General features: G+C 43.1%; 1 protein-coding gene across 1 annotated transcript in view; it reads right to left on the bottom strand.

Annotated features, from left to right (window-relative positions):
- Nucleotides 1–529: 529 nt before the first annotated feature.
- ELOVL6 (ELOVL fatty acid elongase 6) overlaps nt 530–21,388 on the bottom strand; it is a 77,462-nt gene continuing 56,603 nt past the window's right edge. Inside the window, exons 3-4 of the mRNA XM_080374071.1 lie at nt 4,958–5,109; nt 530–2,957 (exon numbers count right to left, since the gene is read on the bottom strand). Of these exons, the coding sequence (XP_080230197.1) occupies nt 2,533–2,957; nt 4,958–5,109 (577 nt within the window). The 3' untranslated portion in view covers nt 530–2,532. The remainder of the gene's footprint in view (nt 2,958–4,957; nt 5,110–21,388) is intronic.

Genomic DNA, 21,388 nt, shown 5'->3' with positions numbered 1-21,388 from the left:
CCAGACACACTGGCTCTGTCCAAAGCAGAGCAAAGCCTCCACTAACTTCACAGGGCCCAAAATTTCTGCTCCAGCTTCAGCTCTGGACACCGGACTCTTGCTTTATTTGAGAGACCTAAGACACACAGGACTGAGGGTCTAAATGGCACAGTGGTGGGCTTCTACCAATGCTTCTCATCGACTTTAATTTTGCCTTTTTGCTCTTAACCAGTTGTCTTAACCTGCTTCTTAGCCAGGGCAAAATTAAGCATGAGGAAGAAGGCTTATTCAGCATTATAATTATCTACTCCCAAGCTGTATAACAAAATGGTTTACACATTTAATTGGTTTTGTCTAATATTTCCACGTATACAGTAGTCCTATTAATGAGTATCATAGCTTCATTACTGCATATCACATTTTGCTATTTGTTGTGTACCATAAAATAACGTCAGCACATCAATAACTTAAATAACACAAATGTAAACTCATTTTCTGCTTGTTGTAATCATGATTTCAGCCTGCAAAGGCTTTTTGACTTGTAAGACCATTCACATAACATGGAATGTAACTTTATTTGTTCTTCTTTTGTATATAATGAGACACCGAAAGCCCTTGTCATCTTTTAACAGGATACTAAAGCAGCTCTGTTTCATGAATGACAGCACAATTAAAGCTAAAAATCGTAATTAAAAAAAAATACCCTTTGTACTGTACAATCTCAAATTAAAGCAAGAAAGATAATGACAATCTTTTGCATTAGCCAGGAAACGTGATTCTCTGCCACTGGGCTTCTTTTTTTTCTTGTTGACAATTCACAGAATGTGTATATGGGTGTAGTTATAGGTGTGTGTATATCCTATGCAGAACAGCAGTCCCTATCTTGTTGATCTAGTTCTTCTAATTGTTTAGTTAAACTACCTAACTGATACAATTTAGAATACTACATTAACACATTTAACATCAAGTTTACATACTTGCGTCTTTGAAATACTAGGAACTTTTACACATTTTTATTTGGCTTTGTAAGGACTGGAGTATCACAGATAATGCAATGTACTTGTCTTTGAAAGAATATGGCTGTTCTCAACTAACTCTCTAAGGTTCAGAGTGAAATACGTTTCTCCTTATATCTGTAGCTGACTTCAGAGAAGGAAGTGTCTCCTGAAGTGGTCAGTCTGATGTTACAGTACAGATTCTGCAGAGAGAGAGATACATATTTAATGAAGGATAATTCTCTCTGGACTTTAGAGTTAAGCTGCTGCAGCAAAGTTACTCCGTTTAGACTCATTTTTTTCTATACAAACCGAGAAAAACCTATTCCAAGTATGTTTTGTAGTAGTAGCTCCACATAACCAGAGGAGGGCACTTTGAACATCTCTGCACTGCCCAGGAGGCAGATGCAGAAGCACAGTGTTACCTAATGTCGTGCAGTCCTGCCATCTCTTCCCACCAGGCAGGTAGCCTTGCATCCACAAAAATATAGAATCCGTATTGTACCACAGGGCTCTGTTCTGAAAACAGTGGGCAGATGTATCACCCTCTTCTTGCTAACTAGGATTTCTTCCGATTTCCCCCGTTTAATTCGGTGTTGCTGTGGGTTAAATTGAGATTAACAGATAATTCCTAAAAATCACGAGGGGAGTTGTCTCCCTCTCCTTCCTGAACATCATTCTGCTATTAGCCCCTGGTAATTTAGCAAATATTGATTGATTTAACCCTCTATGACTTATCCTGCTGCAGAAATTCCTTGCCTTTAACTGAAAAATGCACTTGGAAAATGCACTCTGAGATATGTATTGCAACAGTACATCTTTTCACATTAAACTCTTGTAAAAGTACTGCTCCTTTCCGCCTTCTGAGGGAGCTGACTTTGCATCCCAGATCTGTTTCCCTGGCAGAGTACATAGCGGAGAAATCAATCTCTTCTCTTTTCCATTCATGACCACAGTGTGGAGTTCAGCCACTTCCCATGCAGGAAACATCCTTCTGGGTTTCATTTTGGCTAAAGATATCAACATTCTATGGAAAAGATTTTAATTTTGCAATCTTACTGTAATCATAGACAGATATTTTTTTGTCACCTCTCTACTTTGTTTTGTTCAAGTTTAATGCTGAAAAATTATTAGAAAGGATTTAGAAACTTTATTTTTTTTAAAGTCTCTCTTCCACCCTGGGGAAACACACTGCTTATTTATTGTACTTTTCCCCCCTCTTCTCTTCTTTTTTCTTCTCTTCTTTTTTCTTCTCTTCTCTTTTTTCTTTCTTTTTTTCTTTTCTTTTTTTCTCTTCTTTCTTTTCTCCTTTCTTTTCTAGAGCAGACAGGTACAAGAAGGAAGTTCTCTTTCATCAGCAGTCCTTTGAGATAGAGTAGAATTCAGTGAGTCCTCACCATGATAGGATCATAAACTTACTGGGTTAAACCAACCTAACTTTCCCTAAGCTGCCAAGTTTTAGCTGCACCATACATGAATGTGTTTCCTTGTGCCATTTTCTTTTCTTATACTTTTGTTTTTCTTGATGACCCTGAGCTATGGCTTCTTGTTCCTACCACTAGTCAACCTTCCTTTCTTTTCTGGTTTTGCCGATATAGGCCTCAAAGAAAAAATGGCAGAAGAGCACAAAGTAGCTGAGGTACATGAGAGAGGACCAGATGATGTTCTGCACGTGGGAATGGCACTGGCCCTGCTGCATCCAGGAGAAGACCAGGTAATTGATCACGCAACCGATCAACATCTGAGTGATCTGCGACAAGGTGATGAACATGGCAAACTTGCGTGAGACTCTGAAGCCAGCGGCCCTCAAGGCATAGTAAGAGTACATAACGGCGTGTACTCCATAGTTCATGGTCATGAACCAGCCACCGCCAGCCACCATGTCCTTGTAGGAATACCAAGAATAAAGTAACACAGTAATGTGATGGTACCAGTGTAAGAAGATGAGCTTCTGTTTCCTAAGAATAATGAATATTGTATCACCTGTAACATAAAAAACAAACAAAACAAAAACAAAAAAAAAAAAAGAAAAAAAAAAAAGGAGGGGAGGAAATGAGAAACATATTGAACAATTCCATAATTACCTCAGTGCTCTCTTCCCTTTGCTGTTGCAGGAATATATACTATTTTAGAGCATGTAAAAAAACACCTCAGCTCTAAATACAAGAGCCTGTCTGATCCAAGAGCCAGCCTGGCTCCTGATCTCTATGCGATCTCTGGAAACCCAATGTGTCCACATTTTCCTGTGTCGATAACCCATTTGAAAACTCCATAGGTTTACCTGGTAGCCATTTGCTGCAAACGTAATCCGTGACCGTTTGGTGAGATAGGTGGATGTACGTGCATCATCTCTGACTGCGACACTGTCCATTATAAACTGTGACTAGAAGAGAAGTGCAGCTCGGCAGAGCAGAAAATCTGAAGAGGAAGCAGCACAGCGTCCTCTGATTCAAATGCCTACCTGCAAACTGAACCTAGTTAAACTCAGTAGAGCCTTCTGAGCTACTACGCAAAAAGCTACTGTATGTGCAACCTACAATACCGAAAGGTATGTAACTGCCAGGAAAAAAGAATTCCAGAAAGAAATTTGGTTTACGTTGAAGTGCACATCTGTTTCTGCAAATTCACGTTGCTATTGTAGAAAAGTAAATTTTGTTTCTCTTTCCTGCTTTTTTCTTCTTTCTGCTTCTCATGATTGCACCAAGCACCTCAAGCAGACACATGCATATATGTATGCTACTTGTTTTCCATTGTTATAGACACAGTGTTTCCAAAAAGTTCCCTGAGATTTGAATCTGGGGGCTTAATTCTACCTATATATATACACCAAGAAATCCAAATCATTAATATTAATGATGGGTGGAACCAAAACTGCACTGTCTGCAGAAGGTTAGTAATAAGCCATAATGCTACTGTTTACTTCATCAGATGCAAGATGTTAACTCACATTTTTATAAGTAATCATATGTTCAATTTATTGTTGCTGTGCAGTTCTAGCTGATGTCTTCCAGTTTTAACAACTACATTTCTGTGGTTTTGCAATCATTTAAGCAGCAAGAAGCCAAGGGATTCTGACCCAGCAAGGCAACTGGTGTCTGTCTCTTTCCAGTTTTTATGCTGATGAATTGCTGTCCTATAATTTGCTGCATCAAATTCTCTGTTGAAAGGTAAAGACTTATTTTTGCTTTACACCTGATCACAGGGAGTGCTGCAGCCCTTTGAGATTTAGTAAGGACATCCTCCAAAATGAAAACTGGAGGGCTGCTAAATCACTGCCTCCTCCTTTCCATTAAAACAATCCTTTCTCACACTAATACGTCACGGGATGAGGACACATGGCTATTAAGTTGGCTTTGGCATGTATCTCCTAAGTATCCCTACCAAAAAAATTGCTGGAGACACAGGACCGTATAAGAATCAGGACTGGAAAATCTAGGGATATTATGGGAAATTGGTTTCTATTTGGAGGAAGCAGACAGCCACAGCTTTCAATGTTTAGGGAGGAAGCACATTACTGTTCATAATTGTACGCCTACACATGTATTTAAGGACAAATGCTGCAGAATAGAGGCAGAACCTGACTCAAAGCCTCTTGCTGACACAGCTGCTGTAGTACACCCTTCACTCCTGTACCGTGGAGTGAGTGACTGCCAATTACACTACTCGTACTTGCCTACAAGTAGCAAAGGAAGAGGTATGGACCAGATTGCTCTTATCTCTTGACTGCCCTGCTGTGTACAATCACTGCAGTTTATTCCTGGGCTGGGAACGGTCTTATTCAACTGCACGTTGCTCTAACTTCAGCCAAGCTGGACTTAACCTCTAGAGACTAACACATGCAGAGTTTGAGGTTGGTTTTGTTTACTCAGTTTTTCTAAAACTAAACCAAGATTTCGACAGCACTGAGACCCTTCTTGTGCTTCCTGCACAGACATTTCTACTGAAAATACTCACAGTGAAGGAAAGAGAGAGAGGGTACTCACCTAGTTCAGGTGCTTTGCTTAGCACAAATGCATATGCCCAGAATTTGCTCACAGGTCCAATGTAAAAACTCTGGTCACACACTGACTGCTTCAGGCCTTTGGTCATCAAAATGTACAGCATGTAAGCACCAGTTCGGACAGCACCAAATATACTTCAGAATAAAAAGAGAAAATGAAGAAAGTTGAGTGGACACTTGAAAACTACATGCCATTGCTTCAAATCATTATGAGAAAAAGGCCATAAATTTGCTGAAATAGTAAGTTTGAGACATCCTCAAAGCTGGAGCAACTCTGCTGGCTTCTAGGAAGTTATTCTGAACTCAGATTTGTAAACTGTACTACAGCTGCAGTCCCTGGTTAGTCTGGAATGGTAACATCAACGTTTTTTATTTCATTATTACAGGAATAACCCTTAAGTTTTCAGGAGGACCAGGAGACATCTGCTTCAGCTGAAAACAACATGCAGAGTTTTGATTGCTGATGGCTGGGAAACTACAAGAAATGAGCTGATAAAGAGCTGTCATCAACATAATCAGGACCAGTTCCTCCTCCTGATTTCCTCAGAGTTTTCTCTCCTCTCTCCCTGCATTTGTTACACCTACAGGAGCTCCGAGCATACTCAAACCCGGGTAGGGCACACAGATTTTGACGGGGGCTTTCAGTCAGGGCTGGTGTTTTGGTGCACATGCTGACTTCATCTCTTAACAGGTCACTGCTAACAGAGGAATCTTGTTCACTCAAGTCATGAACAGCAGATTTACCCTCAACCTCAAGAGAGATGCAAGGTAACAGTGTTCCATAAACGAGAAACATCAAGAGATTTGCAACGGTATTAATTAGTGCAATTACAGAGGGGATAGGTTCAGACAACAAGAGACATCCAGCTGATGTAAGGAACAAAGACTTCTGCCTCAGCAGCGAGGAGCTCTGCAGAAGGAATTGCCTCACTTTTATGGCAAGAAGGTGTTTGCCCGTTGTCTACCATTGTAGCTTGTTGGCCTCTCAAAAGCTGTGACAAATACTGGGTGAAACAAGCAGCTTCCAGGAAAACGGAGCAAAGGAAGCCTCAATCTCCTCTGGGATTGAGGGTATCTCACTTTATGCCTACATCGTATGTGCCTGCGTCTCTACCAAGCTCCATCCTATCTCCCCTCCAACTTTTTTGTGACCTTGTCCTACTCATGAATCCTCTGGTTCCTGCTCTGCCTTGGTGCATTTCGTGACCATCACATGACAGCAAGCAAACCAAGCCACCTAAAATCAATGTGCAGACACGTGTGGGCAATGCAAGCTACCATTTATGCAGTGTGTGTGAAATAAGGAACAGTTCATCTGAAGTTATAGATTCTCTGTTACCTGTCCTTGTCTTGTGAAGTCAGTATTCTTTAAAAAATGTGCTTTAAAATCATCAAGGCAGCCTCAAATGTTGAGGTCTATGGCAGTTTTTATGGCGCTCGGTCAGAATAGAGGGTTCAAGTAAAGCTTGCAGAGGATAAAAATTATTGACTTAAGTTTTTATAGATTTTGCACAAAGTATTTAGATTTTTAAAATCTGCAGCACTGATATACCCAGTCAAACCTGTCTGATGCTAAGGAGCAACGTACTTTGCTCTCCCCTGTCTACTTCATGCACTCTGCAACCAAAAAGAGCACCATGCTGCCTCGTGCTCTACAGGCTCTATCAGTGGCATCACAGATGGAGCTCTACAGCCAGGTCATGCCCCAGGAGAAGTGTTACATCCTAGCTCCCACACCATTACATTTTGACGCCTGAGGTTTCACTGTGCCAAACAATGAGGACTTAGGAAGCTACGCTTATTATCTGCTATTTATATGGTGGTATTTGCTCATGGGCTCTACTTCCATGTGAGTTCTCTTGTGCTACATGCAAATAAACAACCATCCTGCTGTGGTACAGGTGTTCTGAAGGAGTTTGGCTGAGTCTGTTTTCTTGTTAGCACTGCACAAAGCAATGTGCATATTCCCAGGCTTATGCAAGACAGCCATTGCAGACTTTCATGTCCATCCACCCCTGCATGCAGAAGAGACAGTGCAGTATCCTTAGCATCTATGCAGCCTGCAGTGCATCCTCTCCATGTAGGGCTGTTCTCTCCCAGAAATGCTCCCTCAGCATGCTTTTCTCACGTCATTCAGGGATCCTTTTAACTCGGCAGAGAGTGCCAAAGCCTGCAGAAGTTTTGAAATGAGATGCAACTCGTTCTGTGCCTTTTCTCTGGCATTTAACACATGCCCTTTTTTTTCTCAGCAGTTGCATTGCTCATTCCCAAGAAGACAGGAGATCCTGACAGAGATGTGATCTGATCACTTCCCGAGGCAGTGAACTCCTCAAGCTAGTCAGGGCAGGCTGCTGCTTGCTCCTGTGTTTTAGGTGGTGGCAAAACTGGGTGGAGGAAGATCACACAGAACATCTAAAGATACGCTGGTTCTCCCATTAGCAAGTAACTCAGTACTGACATTAAAATGGGGGGCAAAAAAGGAAATTTAAAATTATGAAATCAAACAGCTGCGAGCCATATGCCTTTCCTTGTACAGAAGCTGTATTGCTTTTCTAAAATGTCATTTATTATTCAAGTTTTAAAACGGAAGAAAATTCTGTGCCATGAACACGAACTCAGATGAGAAGAGTGCTTGTTCAAGCAACAGGCAAACATTGACTTAACTGTAAGTGATTGAGTAGGGACACCCAGGGATTTAATCTGGACTGATAACAGAGCCAAAGAGTATTTGCCCTGTGGGGATTACAGAGTTTCACTTTGCTCTGTGTATGTGCGCACACACACACTTTTCTATAATCTCACAGGATGTTGGTTTCCTCTGGTTCCATGGCTCTAGAAGCGACTCCAGCTACTGCTCTTTCATGGTGTGAGTCAGACTAATCTGGATTTTCGATCCGTAAAAAATCAAGTTACATATTTGCATAATTCACAGGGGAAGGCTTTATAAATAAGGAGGATGGCAAACTGGAAGTAACTGATTCTAATTACCTAAATAGACGCAATGAGCATGTACCTGTTTATGAGATGTGCTGCATGCCAAAACACTACCTTGCCAACAAGCACACACCACTGGAGACAGAAAAAGACCTAACATGCATCTGCAAATGTGCCTTGGACCCAGAGAGCCAGGACTGCTTTTTGTGCCTGTGACACTTAATCTTGTTTATTCTGCAAGGTAAGATCAACCAACAAATTTCTATCTTGCAAAGACATGATGTGCAGCAGAGTTATGACATTGCTTGCTCAGTAAATCACTTCTGCTTCATTTTGTCCTCGCCCTGCTCTCTGCTTTAGCTTTTGTGAGGTATTGAAATGAACTGCTTACCAAAGCAGTCTGTCTGGTGGGAATCATCTGTACGGATTTCAGAAACAAGGTACCAGTGAATTACTGTACAATTACAGCCTTTTGCAACCAGAGAGACTGATCAGAAACAAACTGCACTGGCTAATGCAGCTTTCTCATCTATTCAGACTCAAAATGTCCTACATTCTCTTCCCCTCAGGCAGTGACTTCTCTGGTAGATTAACAAATGCCCAACTGATATTTTACTGTCCATAATACCATCAAAACATAACTATGAGTAAAATAAAAACATACTTTTCCTTCATAAACTTGTTTTCCAACAAGGCTGTGGTGGGTTGACCCTGGCTGGACACCAGGTGCCCACCAAAGCTGCTCTGTCACTCCCCTCCTCAGCTGGTCAGGGGAGAGAAAAATACATCGAGAGGCTCGTGGGTTGACGTAAGGACAGGGAGACATCACTCACCAATTACTGTCATCAGCAAACCAGACTCAACCTCAGGAAATCAGGTTATTACCAATCAAATGAGTGTAGCACAATGAGAAGTAAAACCTAAATCTTAAAACACCTTTCCCCACCCCTCCCTTCTTCCTGAGCTTAACTTCACTCCTGATTTTCTCTGTCCTCCCCACCAGTGGCATGGGGAATGGGGGCTGCAGCCAGTCCATCCATGCTGTCTCTGCCAATCCTTCCTCCTCAGCGGCAGGACTCCTCACACTCTTCCCCTGCACCCGTGTGGGGTCCCTCCCACAGGAGACAATCCTACATGAACTTCTCTGATGTGGGTCCTTCCCATGGGCTGCAGTTCTTCACCAACTGCTCCAGCATGGCTCCCTTCCACGGGGTGCAGCCCTTCAGCAGCAGACTGCTCCAGCGTGGGTCCCCCACGGGGTCACAGGCCTGGCCAGCAAACCTGCTCCAGCCTGGGCTCCTCTCTCCATGGGGCCACGGGTCCTGCCAGGAGCCAGCTCCAGTGCGGGCTTCCCATGGGGTCACAGCCTCCTTCAGGCATCCACCTGCTCTGGTGTGGGGTCCTCCGTGGGCTGCAGGTGGGTGTCTGCTCCACCTTAACCTCCATGGGCTGCAGGGGACAGCCTGCCTCACCATGGTCTTCACCAGGGGCTGCAGGGGAATCTGCTCTGGTGCCTGGAGCATCTCCTGCTCCCCTCCTTCCTCACTGACCAGGGTGTCTGCATGGTTGCTGCTCTCACATATTCTCACTCCTCTCTTCAGCTGCAATTGCACAGGGCTTTTTTCCCCCTCTTCTTAAATACGCTGTCCCAGAGGCACTACCACTGCTGTGACGGGCTTGGCCTTGGCCAGTGGTGGGTCCGTCTTGGAGCTGGCTGGCATTGGCTCTGTCAGACACAGGGGAAACTTCTAGCAGCTTCTCACACAAGCCACTCATGTAGCCCCCTGCTACCAAAACCTTGCCATGCAAACCCAGTTCAGAGGGCTGCAAATACATCCCACGCATGGGTGAGGCACAGCATGAAGAAGGGGTGAAATGAGAGCTGGGGAGCTACCTGACGGGAAGACAAAGCAGGCATTAGTAGCCATAGCAAGCAGTCTGTTACTACTTTCTGTTACCTCTATCCTGCTTACCAGAAGGGAGTGAAGTACTTGTTTCTCAAAAGCCTGCTCTCAGGGAGTAGGTAGTTCCAAGACTTCAACTGCAGCTGCCATTGTAGCAGGCTCAGCTCCTCCATGCAATGAAGAAGACGCTGCTCGTTTTTGCTAGGGCTGCCTTCTGTGCAGACCCACCACTGCAGCTGGCCCCTGACACCTCTGGACATCCTGGTCCAGGATCAACACTGCAGAGTTGAGCAGGGAATGTGACTTCAGCATAAAAATAAAATTAAAAGGTCAGCACAGAATACAGCAACATTTCCTAAAGGATTTTAGTGCAGTGATAATCACAGTGCAGAAATTCTCTGCTCTGGTTTGCGCCTTAAAAAAGACCCTTCAACTAACCAAACACACCATGTAAATGTACCTGCAAAACTAAGTAAAGACGGCTTTAAAGGGGATAAAAGTCTTGAATATGGCTAAGGTGAACGCAAAATATGTTAGCTACAAGCTACGTGTCAAAAGTGGAGTATCTTGACTTTCAAAAGCGTGCCACCCTGCGTACACAGACACAGCAGAGAGCAGCAGGGAGCCCACAATGAGACCTGTTGCGCTGCACAGAATTAAGTGTTGGTTGCTAGGGACTTCAAGCAGAGCCCCCCTTACCCAGGCCCACGGCCTGTTCAGCACAGCCCAAATAACAGGCGCCCAGCTGGTTTAACCGGTCTCCGAGGTGTCGGACCATCCTCTGCCGCGGGTGTGCTGGGCTGGTCTGGCAGCGAGCTGGCTGGGCACTCAGCCAGAGCTCCGGCGGGTCTGGCCCCAGCTCCCAGACTGGGAGAAGAAATCTTAATTCTGCCCCGACCTGCTTACATGGCAAGTCACAATTGCCCCAGCAGGTGAGTCAGTGCCCTGGGAGGACAGGGGGGTGGTGGCGTGTGGCCCTCCTCCATGAAACCCACACTGAACAGACAGAGGTCCTGGGAGAGCAGCTGGGGTCACCTTACCTGCAGTCACAGCCCTCAGACTGCAGCCTGCTCATACTGTAACAGTGAGAAAACAGGGAAGTGGGTTCTTTGGTTGTTTTGTTGTTGGCTTTTTTTTCATTTTAGTGTGCAAAGTATTTACAGAGGAAGCACTCTGAATTCAAAAGAAATGTGCAAAGGTCAGCAGGTGAAGAACACGGAGCTTCCTACACCTTCCTTCTTAACAAATCAAACCGCATTCACCATTGAGCAGGAGTATTTCATTGTCATATCAAGCTTCCCTTGTGCTGCTGAAGAGCTGGTCTCAACACATTAAAATGGTCTTTCTGGGCCCTTCTGATTTAAAATCTGCGGTGCTCAGAAAAGAGGAACAAGGTGTGCTGCGGATGGCGTGGCACAGGAGTGCGGGATGCACAGCGACCCCTCGGTCTGGCAGGTCAGAGCAGCAGGGTAGCCCGAGAGCATCCCTAGAGAAAGCAGTTACTGTAAAAGGGCAACAGAACATTTCTGCAACAGAAAGTATGTAAAATACGAACTGACACTGGGAAAATGCAAGAGAAAGCATCTATAAAAGAAACAATTCTCTGAACTAAGTATCTTGAAAAAGAAATGCAGCTGAAGCCACCTTCATCAGAGAACTCTGAGCTCCCCAATGGAGCAGTTACCTCCAAATCAGTAACAAAACTCAAAAAACTCCTGGTATTATCAAGCAGCATATTTCGAGGTGAGTGCATCTCCATGTGAAGGAATGTCTCACATCTTTCAGCCATTGCTCACTGTGCTCTTCGATTAATTCCTAAAAATAAGTTTGCGATTTTGCAACGTGACCGGTAGGTTTGTTCTGTAGTTTTTTGGTTGTATTTATAAAGCTTTTCTTCTCCACCTGGTAAGGGCAAGTTTCTCAAATCACTCTTACCTTCTGCAGGCTCATGAAATGTGGTCCCAGAGTCCCAGCCCATCAATTATACGAACCAAGCGGATAACACAGCAGGGACAGGGCTAGGTGATGGCTTAAGAAACTGATGGATTTTGTTGCCAGAAATTAAAACTGTTTGTAGGAGATTTCTATCTGCCTCCCACAAAACCCTGCTTTGGCCATGTGAGAAGGAACAGTAGTTTTGGCTGACTCAAAAGGCACAAAGGCACCTCTGGAGGATGCAAGCACTGAAGGGGCCCCTTGCCTTGCAAACCAGCAGAGGGAAGGTTTTTCCCCAAGCTTGCCTTTTCTGAAGATGACTTCAGATGAAGGCGGCAGACCAGCATCGGGAAATTGCCCTTTCCAGGGAGGAAGCACACAGGGACAGGTCCTGCCTCATGAACAGGGCAGTAGTTCCAGGAATATGCACTTGTAGGGCGACTGCACACTACACATACAGCTCTGTTACAAGAAGATGTATCTAAAGATATATCTAAACTATTCTCCATGTAGACAGGTGAGGTAGTCAGATCACAGTGTGCTTGCTGCTTTGCATTACTATGGTGATTATACTATCAAACCAGTGGGAAAGATGGAAGATTTAATGAACTGTTGGCCCACCTAAAACCTGTGCTTGTACTTCGCAGTGGTCCCACAGGATCAGAGTACCCTGTGAAACTGCTAAAAGAGAAGACTGCCAAACAAAATTTTAGCACCTAAATGGGGAGGTTTATAGGAGTCTGCCCTCATAATCTGTGGGGGAAAATAAAGAGAAACTTCATTTTTTCCAGTTCTCCCAGGACACGGCTGTAGTGAGGCTAGTTTCTTTTTAAAGCTGAGCCACAATTAAAGGGGATGTCCAGATTAAAGTGGTTATCTGGGTGGTATCAAATGAGGAAAGGGTATTAGGGTCTGGTTTGTGCTGACCAGAATTACAGACCAACAGCCTACTGACTTTTACTGGTGCCTAGGTACTTATTTTAAGCCTATTGTTACAAAACAGTTATGTGGATAGACACGCCAGACTGTTTCAAGGCTGGCAGAAGAATTAAAACCATGAGAGTAGCCTCCCCAAGAGCCTGCCCAACAGAGACAGCATTCATTCCACCACGGGGAGTGACTGGCGAGACCTTCCATCACACACCAACCTTCCAGCATAGGGAAGCACAGGGTGAGTGAGAAATATGTTTCCTGGCTAATTAAGTTTCCTTAAACTTAAAGAGTCCGTGGGCACATGTTCACTGAGTTTCACAGAGGGTGAAGGTGGGTCCTGCAGGCCCCCCTTACCGGGGGCGGGGGTGGCCATGGGCAGGAATGTCGCACAGGAGCAGCACAATCCACCAGAATTCACAATTGCTTTGCTCTGCTTTCTGACACCCAAGCTGCTCTTGAGTGTTGGTGGACTGCCTAGATTTCATTGCAGCTGTTCCTCCCCCCTTTATCTTTTTCATTGCAGCTGTTCCTCCCCCCCCCCTTTTTTTTTTTGTTTTAAACAAATCATCTCTTAACTCTCTCTCTCTTTTTTTTTTTTTTCTTTAACAGTGATGTGCACATTCATCCATATCTGGCCAGCTTTGCAGGGGGAAGGGAGGAACAGCACTCCCTTCACTGGTCAGCATGCAATACGTGATGGTGCAGTATTAAAAAAAAAGTTGGATTTTCCAGATGGAATAAACTCCTCAAAAGAGAGGAGGAATTAATTAAGCCTATGAAAATTTTAATATATAGTTTCACTAAAAGGCTGTCAGATTGCCTAAACGTTATCTCAGATGTGACTCCTGTCTTAGTTTGCCTTGATTGTATTCAAATGCAGTTCCATAAAATCCTGGATCTTCTTGTATTTAAACAGGTTGCTTTAGGCTTAGCTTTGATTGCAAAATCATGATATTTTTACTGTGCAGTGAGAAAGAATACACTAAGAAACAGATCATTAAGTACAAATGAAATGCTGGCAATGACTGAAAGATATCATTTGGCTGTTGTTCAGTGACCTACATGGAATTAATAGCTCTTAGTTTGATCTCAAGGAGTTAATGAGAGCTGTGGCTAAGTCAGCGCAATATGACATGTCCTCTAACCTCACAGAAAAGCAGCCCAGAAAAGGATCTGGCACCCACCATCCTAAATGGTCAATGTGACACAAGGACAGTCTGTATGAAATATTCATATGTATTAACAACTGACTAGAAGAACCAGCTTTGTAAGTCTGCACCTGGTTATTAAAAATATTTTGCTAGGTTTCTGGAACTGAGGGTTATATTTTCTAAATTAATCAGTCTCTGGGTCAGTGAAGGATACTCAGTGATATGGTATTCATCTAAGTGATAAAAAAGTTTGAAAAAGAATAGTGCTGACTCTGGATCTGGTCCCTCTTAACTCTAAATCTAACATTTATGAAGCATTTTACAAGCATTTAGAAGAAATGACTTCTTAACAGTAAGTTGCCTTGAAATCCTAGAGAAGAGTTCTCTATCCTAGTTCAAATATCCTAGAGTTCAAATTACAGCTGATGAAATCATCCCAACCATTATTTTTATAAGAAATGGCAAAGAAAATTAATGTAATTGGGCTGTTGTTTCATCATCCTTCAACATTTCTGAAGTGTTTTCAAGCAACGCAATTTTCAAGCAAGGTTAGCGATGGAGCGAGGGAGACCCAACCCTGCAGAAAGACTGTTCTTATAAAACACTGGTAAAGCATTTCCCTGTTTTACCTCTTAGAACTGATCCAGGAACCTCCAAGAAAGACCCTGTCTCCTCACCGAATCCACTTGTGACGATAAGGACATCTCCATTCTCTCCTCAGAGCAAACCTTCTTGCTGTCATACCAAAATTTTGGTCTCGTCTGCTTTCCAACAGCCAACTGACCTACCACCTCCAGCTTGGGCTGTCCCACAGTTACCAATGCCTCAACAATATTCAGGCCAGCAACTGCTTTAGATCAGATATCCCTGGGTGAAGAACCACCATGTACAAAGGCTTAGGAGCTGGTGTCTCTTCAGGTTCAGACCTAACTTCCTTCAGACTTCTGTCTGTGTTGGTACCTCCAAGGCACTTAGCATTTAATCTGTGAGTATTTCACAGCCCTTAATGGCCTTTACCCTTGTGACAGTCTCGTAAGGTGGCTAAGCATGAGACCCATTTCAAAGACAGAGAGGTGAGGCAAACTGAAATTTAAATGTCCTGTCAAAAATCTGTGTCTGAGCCAGGATGACAAATGATGTGCAACATCACGAGCTGTGGTTCAGTGCCCTACCCACGAGGTCCATTTGATGTAAGCAGAAAGAGATCTGAACTCACTCTGTATCAGTAAAAACAGTATTACTGAATTACAGTAAACACGCTCCAGCCAGAGGAATTTTCTTCAGAGTCCTTTGATCTACCATAGATTTTCTTTTCACTTTTTAAAGTTACTCTCTAAACCTTCAAGTCCCAAACCCTCCATCTTAATTACCCAAGATACACTTACATTTTTAAAGATAAATAGTTTATAGACATAAAGTGTTGTTACACCTCTTAACATCACATTTTCATTGTCTGCACATCTAATATTTTGGCAGTACGCTTTCAAGACCTAAAAATACAGAGCACTGTGCAGAAATACGGTGCAAGTTTACAAAGCTGTGCTGTCCTAGAAACACAAACAGCTGAAAAATTCCTGACCTAGCCAGAAGACAAGATAAGAGGAAGATGTGCCTTCCACAGACTCTGTCAGACTCTTGCTCTCCCTCTGTTTTCCCTTGACATATGAGGCAAATACCTGGGTGGATTTGGCCTGACACAGCTGGACACCAGCCACAGAGAACATGAGCCCACAGAGTGAGTTTTAAAAGCATCCCTGCTTCTATCTCCCCCTCACTGCCCCACCCCTTGAATTCACATAGGACCAGACCCCAGCAGCTGACCTTGCCACAGGAGAAAATACTTGGATTCTTCTCCCTCGTGGAATCTTTGCAGTTGTTCCAACTATTGTAGTCGTTTTGTATTAATGTTCCCTGCTGATGCCCTCACTCGCACCAGTGAACTCCACGTAAAAATCAGGTACGGATCAGAATCCACAGTGGGAAGTGGCTAACTCCTTGCGACATGGGCAGGTACAAAAACCATGCTAGTGAGGTGGAAAAATCAGTGCCAATATTCCTAAAAAATGTTTTCCTTTACTATTGCCCTCAGTTGACAGAACTACAAAAATGCAGGTTTTAATCCCATTCAGCAGCAACTGATTCTGTGGGAAGTTCATTTTAAAAGGCTTCGATCTACCCAAGCCTGTGAAGGAAAAGCCTGACGACATAACCAGTGAGTTAACTAGAGACAAAACCAGAACTCTAAACTCTCACTATGAAATTAAAAAAATCTCATTATTTCAAAGTCCATTTGCAGAGGACTGCAATGCTTGTTTTTTGTATGTTTGGTGTTTAGGACTATCATGACCTTACTGTGCATCTACGCTGAACTCCTTCCTGATCTAAATTGTTTTCATTTCACTGGGGGGAAAAAAAATCACACTGGCTATCATTTTCCCATATTTTCCTTTAACAAAACTAACTCTGGGCACAGACGTGAAAACACGTTACCAAGTCTTCTCTGGTGCTGGTGAACTACGGTAAGTATTTGATGCTTATTCTGCCATGGCAATTTTGGGGTAAAACTAAACTTTAGTGTAAAACTGTAAAATCAGAGGAGGAGCTTTGTGCTACCATATTTTACCCTTTTGTAACCATGTTCAGACAAGCACATGCTTAGTTACTACAATTCAGCTGCTAGCAGATAATTGAAAGCACAGTAATGCCCTTCTGCCTGTGTCCTCCAAAGCCTACTCTATTAATAAAATTATTTGAGAACATTATTTACTGTCTTACAATGGGAAAGAACAAGAAAAAAGTACGGGAAAGCAGCCTTAGTCCCATGATATAGCTTTTTCCTATGGCAACTGAAGACCTTTAAAAGCACGTTTTCAAAAATTAACAAAACAGTCATTTAAGAGCATTTATGTTAATCTCACTCTTTAAAAAGCACACAGAACTCATCCTCTTCAGCCCAAGTGTCTGAAAGGCTGTAAGGTATTGATATTCTTCCTAATGACTAAATGATTGCAAGTAAGGGCGCAATTTTCACAAATGTTTTAGACTTAAAACATGGTTTTAGTTTTCCCAACTCCCTGAAAGGTTGAAATGATGAACACTTTTGTTCCCACTTACAACTCTTTGAAAACATTTTCTTCGAGGAGGTGGATGTGACTACTGGCGATGGGCACTCCCTGTGGCTCTCCTCTGCTTTGAGCTCCCGTACCAGCATATCCCACCTGCTGATCTCTCTGGTCACACGGCTCTGCTGTTGAACTGGACTGGTGAACGATGCTGCTAAAACAGTCTCTCCTGTGCCTTTTTTTATTATTATTTTATTTTAATGACACGATTTCATTGCTCTTAGTCACAGTGAGGAAAATGAAGACTGGGGAAGGCAGGCATCTTTCCAGCCAGCCACAGCACTACAGAGCTCAAACTGCAGCACCGTGCTCTGAGCAGCTACTCGGCTCTGCGGAGCCATTGAAAAGGCATTTAAGACACTGGTTTGCATCTCTCTGCTGGATCTTGCTTCAAATACAGTTCCTTTACAGGGCAACAGAAAATCCTAAGGCTGACTCAAAAGCTTGGAAATACACTTAGGCTATGGTCAAGAACGCAGCAATAACTGTACCAACACTGTATTACGTTATACGTGCTTGTTACATATTCTCTCTACATAAGCCACTCCTCTGAATAACAGAATTGAGTGCCTCCAAAACACACTAATACAAATCATTACCATCTCTGCAAGGGCATGAGAACACCAAGAATTTAACAAGCCCCAACAGCAAAAGCTCCCTTCTGAAGGCTTGCTGCCCAGCCGCTACTCAGCCTCTCCCCCTGCCCATCTCCCAGCTGGGAGGGAAAACAGATGGGTCTTGTGGCTCACCCACAGAGTCCTCCCTTGCCCTCCTTGAAGGTGATGGAGTCTCATTCAGGGTGGCACCCAAGCCACAGTGCTGTTAAAAAAAAAGGTAAGAAATGGGGGAGATGAGGAATAACATCCGTTTTTTTCAGTGTGGCGCTCACCCTAAAAGCTGGTAGTCAGTAGCACTACAAGTGTTTTATAACGGCCTACTCTAGCTCTCAGTACCACGTGTGTGAGCAAAAGTTGTGCTGATCTCTGCAGTTTTTATCACTCTTTTTGGCAGAGACTTTTCTTTGCGTAAGTTCACGCATACTTTGAGGTTTGGGTTCAGTCCTATCAAAATCACAAAGCAAAACTGGAGACAATTCCCTTTCCATCTCTGAAAAAGACCCCCATCACTGAACCAAACACACAAGCCCTGCTTTTCAGACTTTTCTACTGTATCGGATCCAGATGTCTCCCTAGCAAGCTTTTCAATGCAAATCATTTGAGTTTTCAGTTGGGACCGAAACCCTGAAGCCAGGCCAGCTCAGAGTGATTTAAAAATTGTGCAAATATTTTACATGGCTCTAAGAAATAATATATCATTTGTGCAGGTTTATATACCCATAAGCATATGCGTACATGCCTGGGTGGTTATTAGTTTCCCATGTGATAAATTCTGGGGAGGAAAATGAGGTCTATTAAAGTGACAGCTTGCTCTGTGGTTTTCAAGTGAGGGCAGATACTGTGCTCCTTGCATCAGTCTTTTTTTTCTCCTCGACAATAAATCCCTCAATGTGGGGCCGCTCCCTTCAGCCCTTCCCTCTCGTCGGCAGATTTCCTACTCGAAACTCACCTGGCTCCCAAAACCATTTCTTTGTCCTTTTTACTGACAAAACTGGAAAGTAAACCAGGCTTAACTTATTTCCTTCCCCCTCCAGGGACCTCATCAAGCATATCCAAACAGTGACATCTCTGCAGGGCTCCGGATCAATAGACACTGTCATCTGGTGATTTTAATCACATTAACACCACAGCAGAGTAAAATCCATCTGATTCTCCCTTGCTAAAGTGGCAAGATCAACAGTTCTGCCAATTGCTGCGACTACTACTCGGAAGGCTTATTTATATGTGTGGATAAAAATCAATCTACCACAGCTACCGCCTTCCAGTCCCTCCTGACGGAGCCTGAATTCCCTCTCCAGGAAATGCAATTTGATCCCCCAGACCTGCCTTATTTATGACTGGGATTAGCTATATTCAGACAATCCTGAGGAGCAGAGTACAAAAATAATCTATAAAGCAAAGCCCCATGAGCTAGTGGAAGAACCTGCACCACTTATAAAGCATAGCAGAAAAACAAATGCCAGAGCTAGATTCCTACAAGTAGTCTTTGCAACAGAGGAGAAGATAATTGGTGGAGGTAGGAAGGGTTATACCTGCATGGAGAGTCTTACACAAAGCACTTGGTCGCTATACCAGGCCCACTGGGTTTTGGTAGAAATAAACAAGGAGCAGAGGTCAAGCTGCAGGGCAGCTGCACTCAATCATTACCCTAGGAACATGCAAGAATAGCCTAAGTTGCTTACAGGGATGCCCGTGTAAACATACACTGCTGAAAAACATGTAACTGTTTTCTTCCAACAAATGAAAAAAAAAATTTCAACTCTACCTACAAAGAGTCAGTTACAAGCTAATCAATAGTAATTACCTATCATCTGGTCTTGCCCTCCTCAATGAGCTGTTACCTGATGCTCCTCCCTGATTATCTGGCACGTGGACCGTAGGAACTTGCAGGAACAGTATTTCTTGATGAAAGCTGTTACTTCTCAAGCAATAACTCACTCTTCCATCACTAAATAATAACTGGCCTTTTGCTGCAGCTGAAGATCCTTGGCACCCTGTGAAGACTGTATATTCAATGAGGTGTTTTTCTGTCAAGAAACATTTCCTAATTCTTAGATATTTGTTTCAGCAAGTTTGGACTGTGTCAAAATGACTAAAGATGAAAAAAATCAATTTTCAACTTAAACCCTGTGTTTGGTATGAAATCTCGTAAGAATTAAGGAATCTATCTCAGGATCTCTAATGTAGCCCATGAGGATTCATAAGCACTGTGTACCTCCTGAGCAATCCTTAATGAATGCTTCAGGGGCATCTGCACTTGTTCCTGTGCCGTTATTGAAATTATTCTCAGTATCCCGTATTATCTCAAGAAAATTTTAGAACAACTGTAATATTGCAGTGATTTAAATGATAATCCACAAAAAGTGGCATACCTATTTCTGCAGGATAAATTAAAGATACTTACAGGATCAAATGTATCAAGTTGGTATAGTAACTGTCATGTAAAGCATCAAAATGTATGTATTCAGGAGTTTGAAATTATCCCAGGCAAATAAAGCCAAAAACTAATTAAGTAAAAGATTTAGCAGAGAATCAAGCCAACCAATGGAGCTAGCCATCACTAAAGCTGTAAAACAGGCAGATAACAAAGTAAGCAAAATCTAAGAGACAGAAAAAGACTAGTATTTGACAGAATAAAGAAGGCTTAAAGAAGCTAAAAGTTATAATACAGCTGTAATGAGCTGCTCAGCTCCATAAATTTAATGGCAATTACAGGCATGGAACCATTGATCTTCCTTTTTCACTCTGTCTTCCTCAGGGCAGTACTCCTGCAAGTATCTAGAGAAGTTCAGATCTCAGGGATTTGCCTACAGTTAGTAAACAATAAATATATTTGATATATTGAGCCACCTAGGGAAGATGCTGAATGGTACAGGCACAAGAAAGGATGCACATTTGTTTAGAAGTAGTTAAACTCGTCGCAGAACAGTGACTTTGATAAACCATGGCTCGACACCCGTATGCAACCCTGCGTGTGAACACTGCTCGGTTTGGCAGTGTTTATTAACACGCTTGTCCGCAGACGCAGTGTTGGATGTGACAGGTCATGCAAGTTAACACCTCTCAGTGTTTTGTTCCCACTGTCTCCATCAAGCACAAGCTGTTAAGGACTTATGCAGATGAAAATACATGGAGATTTCTGTTCCCCAGGGATTTCTGCACAGGGAGGACCTTTTACCAGGCACATGAACCAAGTACAGAGGCTGAGTAAAATGCAGAAGTGCCTGCCACAGGGGTGCAGATGGGAGGCTTTATTTCTTTTGGATGAATTATCTACTTTCTCCTGAGCACAGTTCCCTTCTTAAGCCACCACAGATGTTCTTTATTCCTCTAAATATACTTTTCAGTATGCTCCCCATTTAAAATGGAAAGGAAAAGTCTCACTCGCAGGGGACCCTGCTTTGAATATGACATTCATGCAGAGCGGTGGCCTGCCAGGGCTCCCATGGGCTGGGACAGGGTGATCTCATGAGGAAGGGATAATTCAAAGTGACAAACTGAGTGTCAACACCCTCATTGGTTGTAAGAGTGGGGAGAGAACAGAGGCAACGTAAGTGCAACAGCTGCTTTCCAAATAAATGTATTGAATTCACTTTGCTAAGATGTTTGGTTTTCCAGCAACTAAGACAAATGAGCGAACAGACAAAAAAAAAAAAAAAAAAGGGGAGTTTTTAAAGAAAGCAGGCCCAGTTTAGTACTGAAAAAGAGATTTTCATAGGAATTCTTAGCCAGTCCTATCCATACCTCCTGTAAAGTAGCATCAGCCAGGTCTTACAGTGAATCCCTGGTCTACTGTTCATTAGGCTTGATTAGGTGAA

The sequence above is a fragment of the Falco punctatus genome (assembly GCF_963210335.1).
Source record: "Falco punctatus genome assembly, chromosome: 1".
Lineage (NCBI taxonomy): Eukaryota > Metazoa > Chordata > Aves > Falconiformes > Falconidae > Falco > Falco punctatus.
Note: the sequence above shows the minus strand (reverse complement) of the source record. Positions and strands in the feature narration are given on the sequence as shown.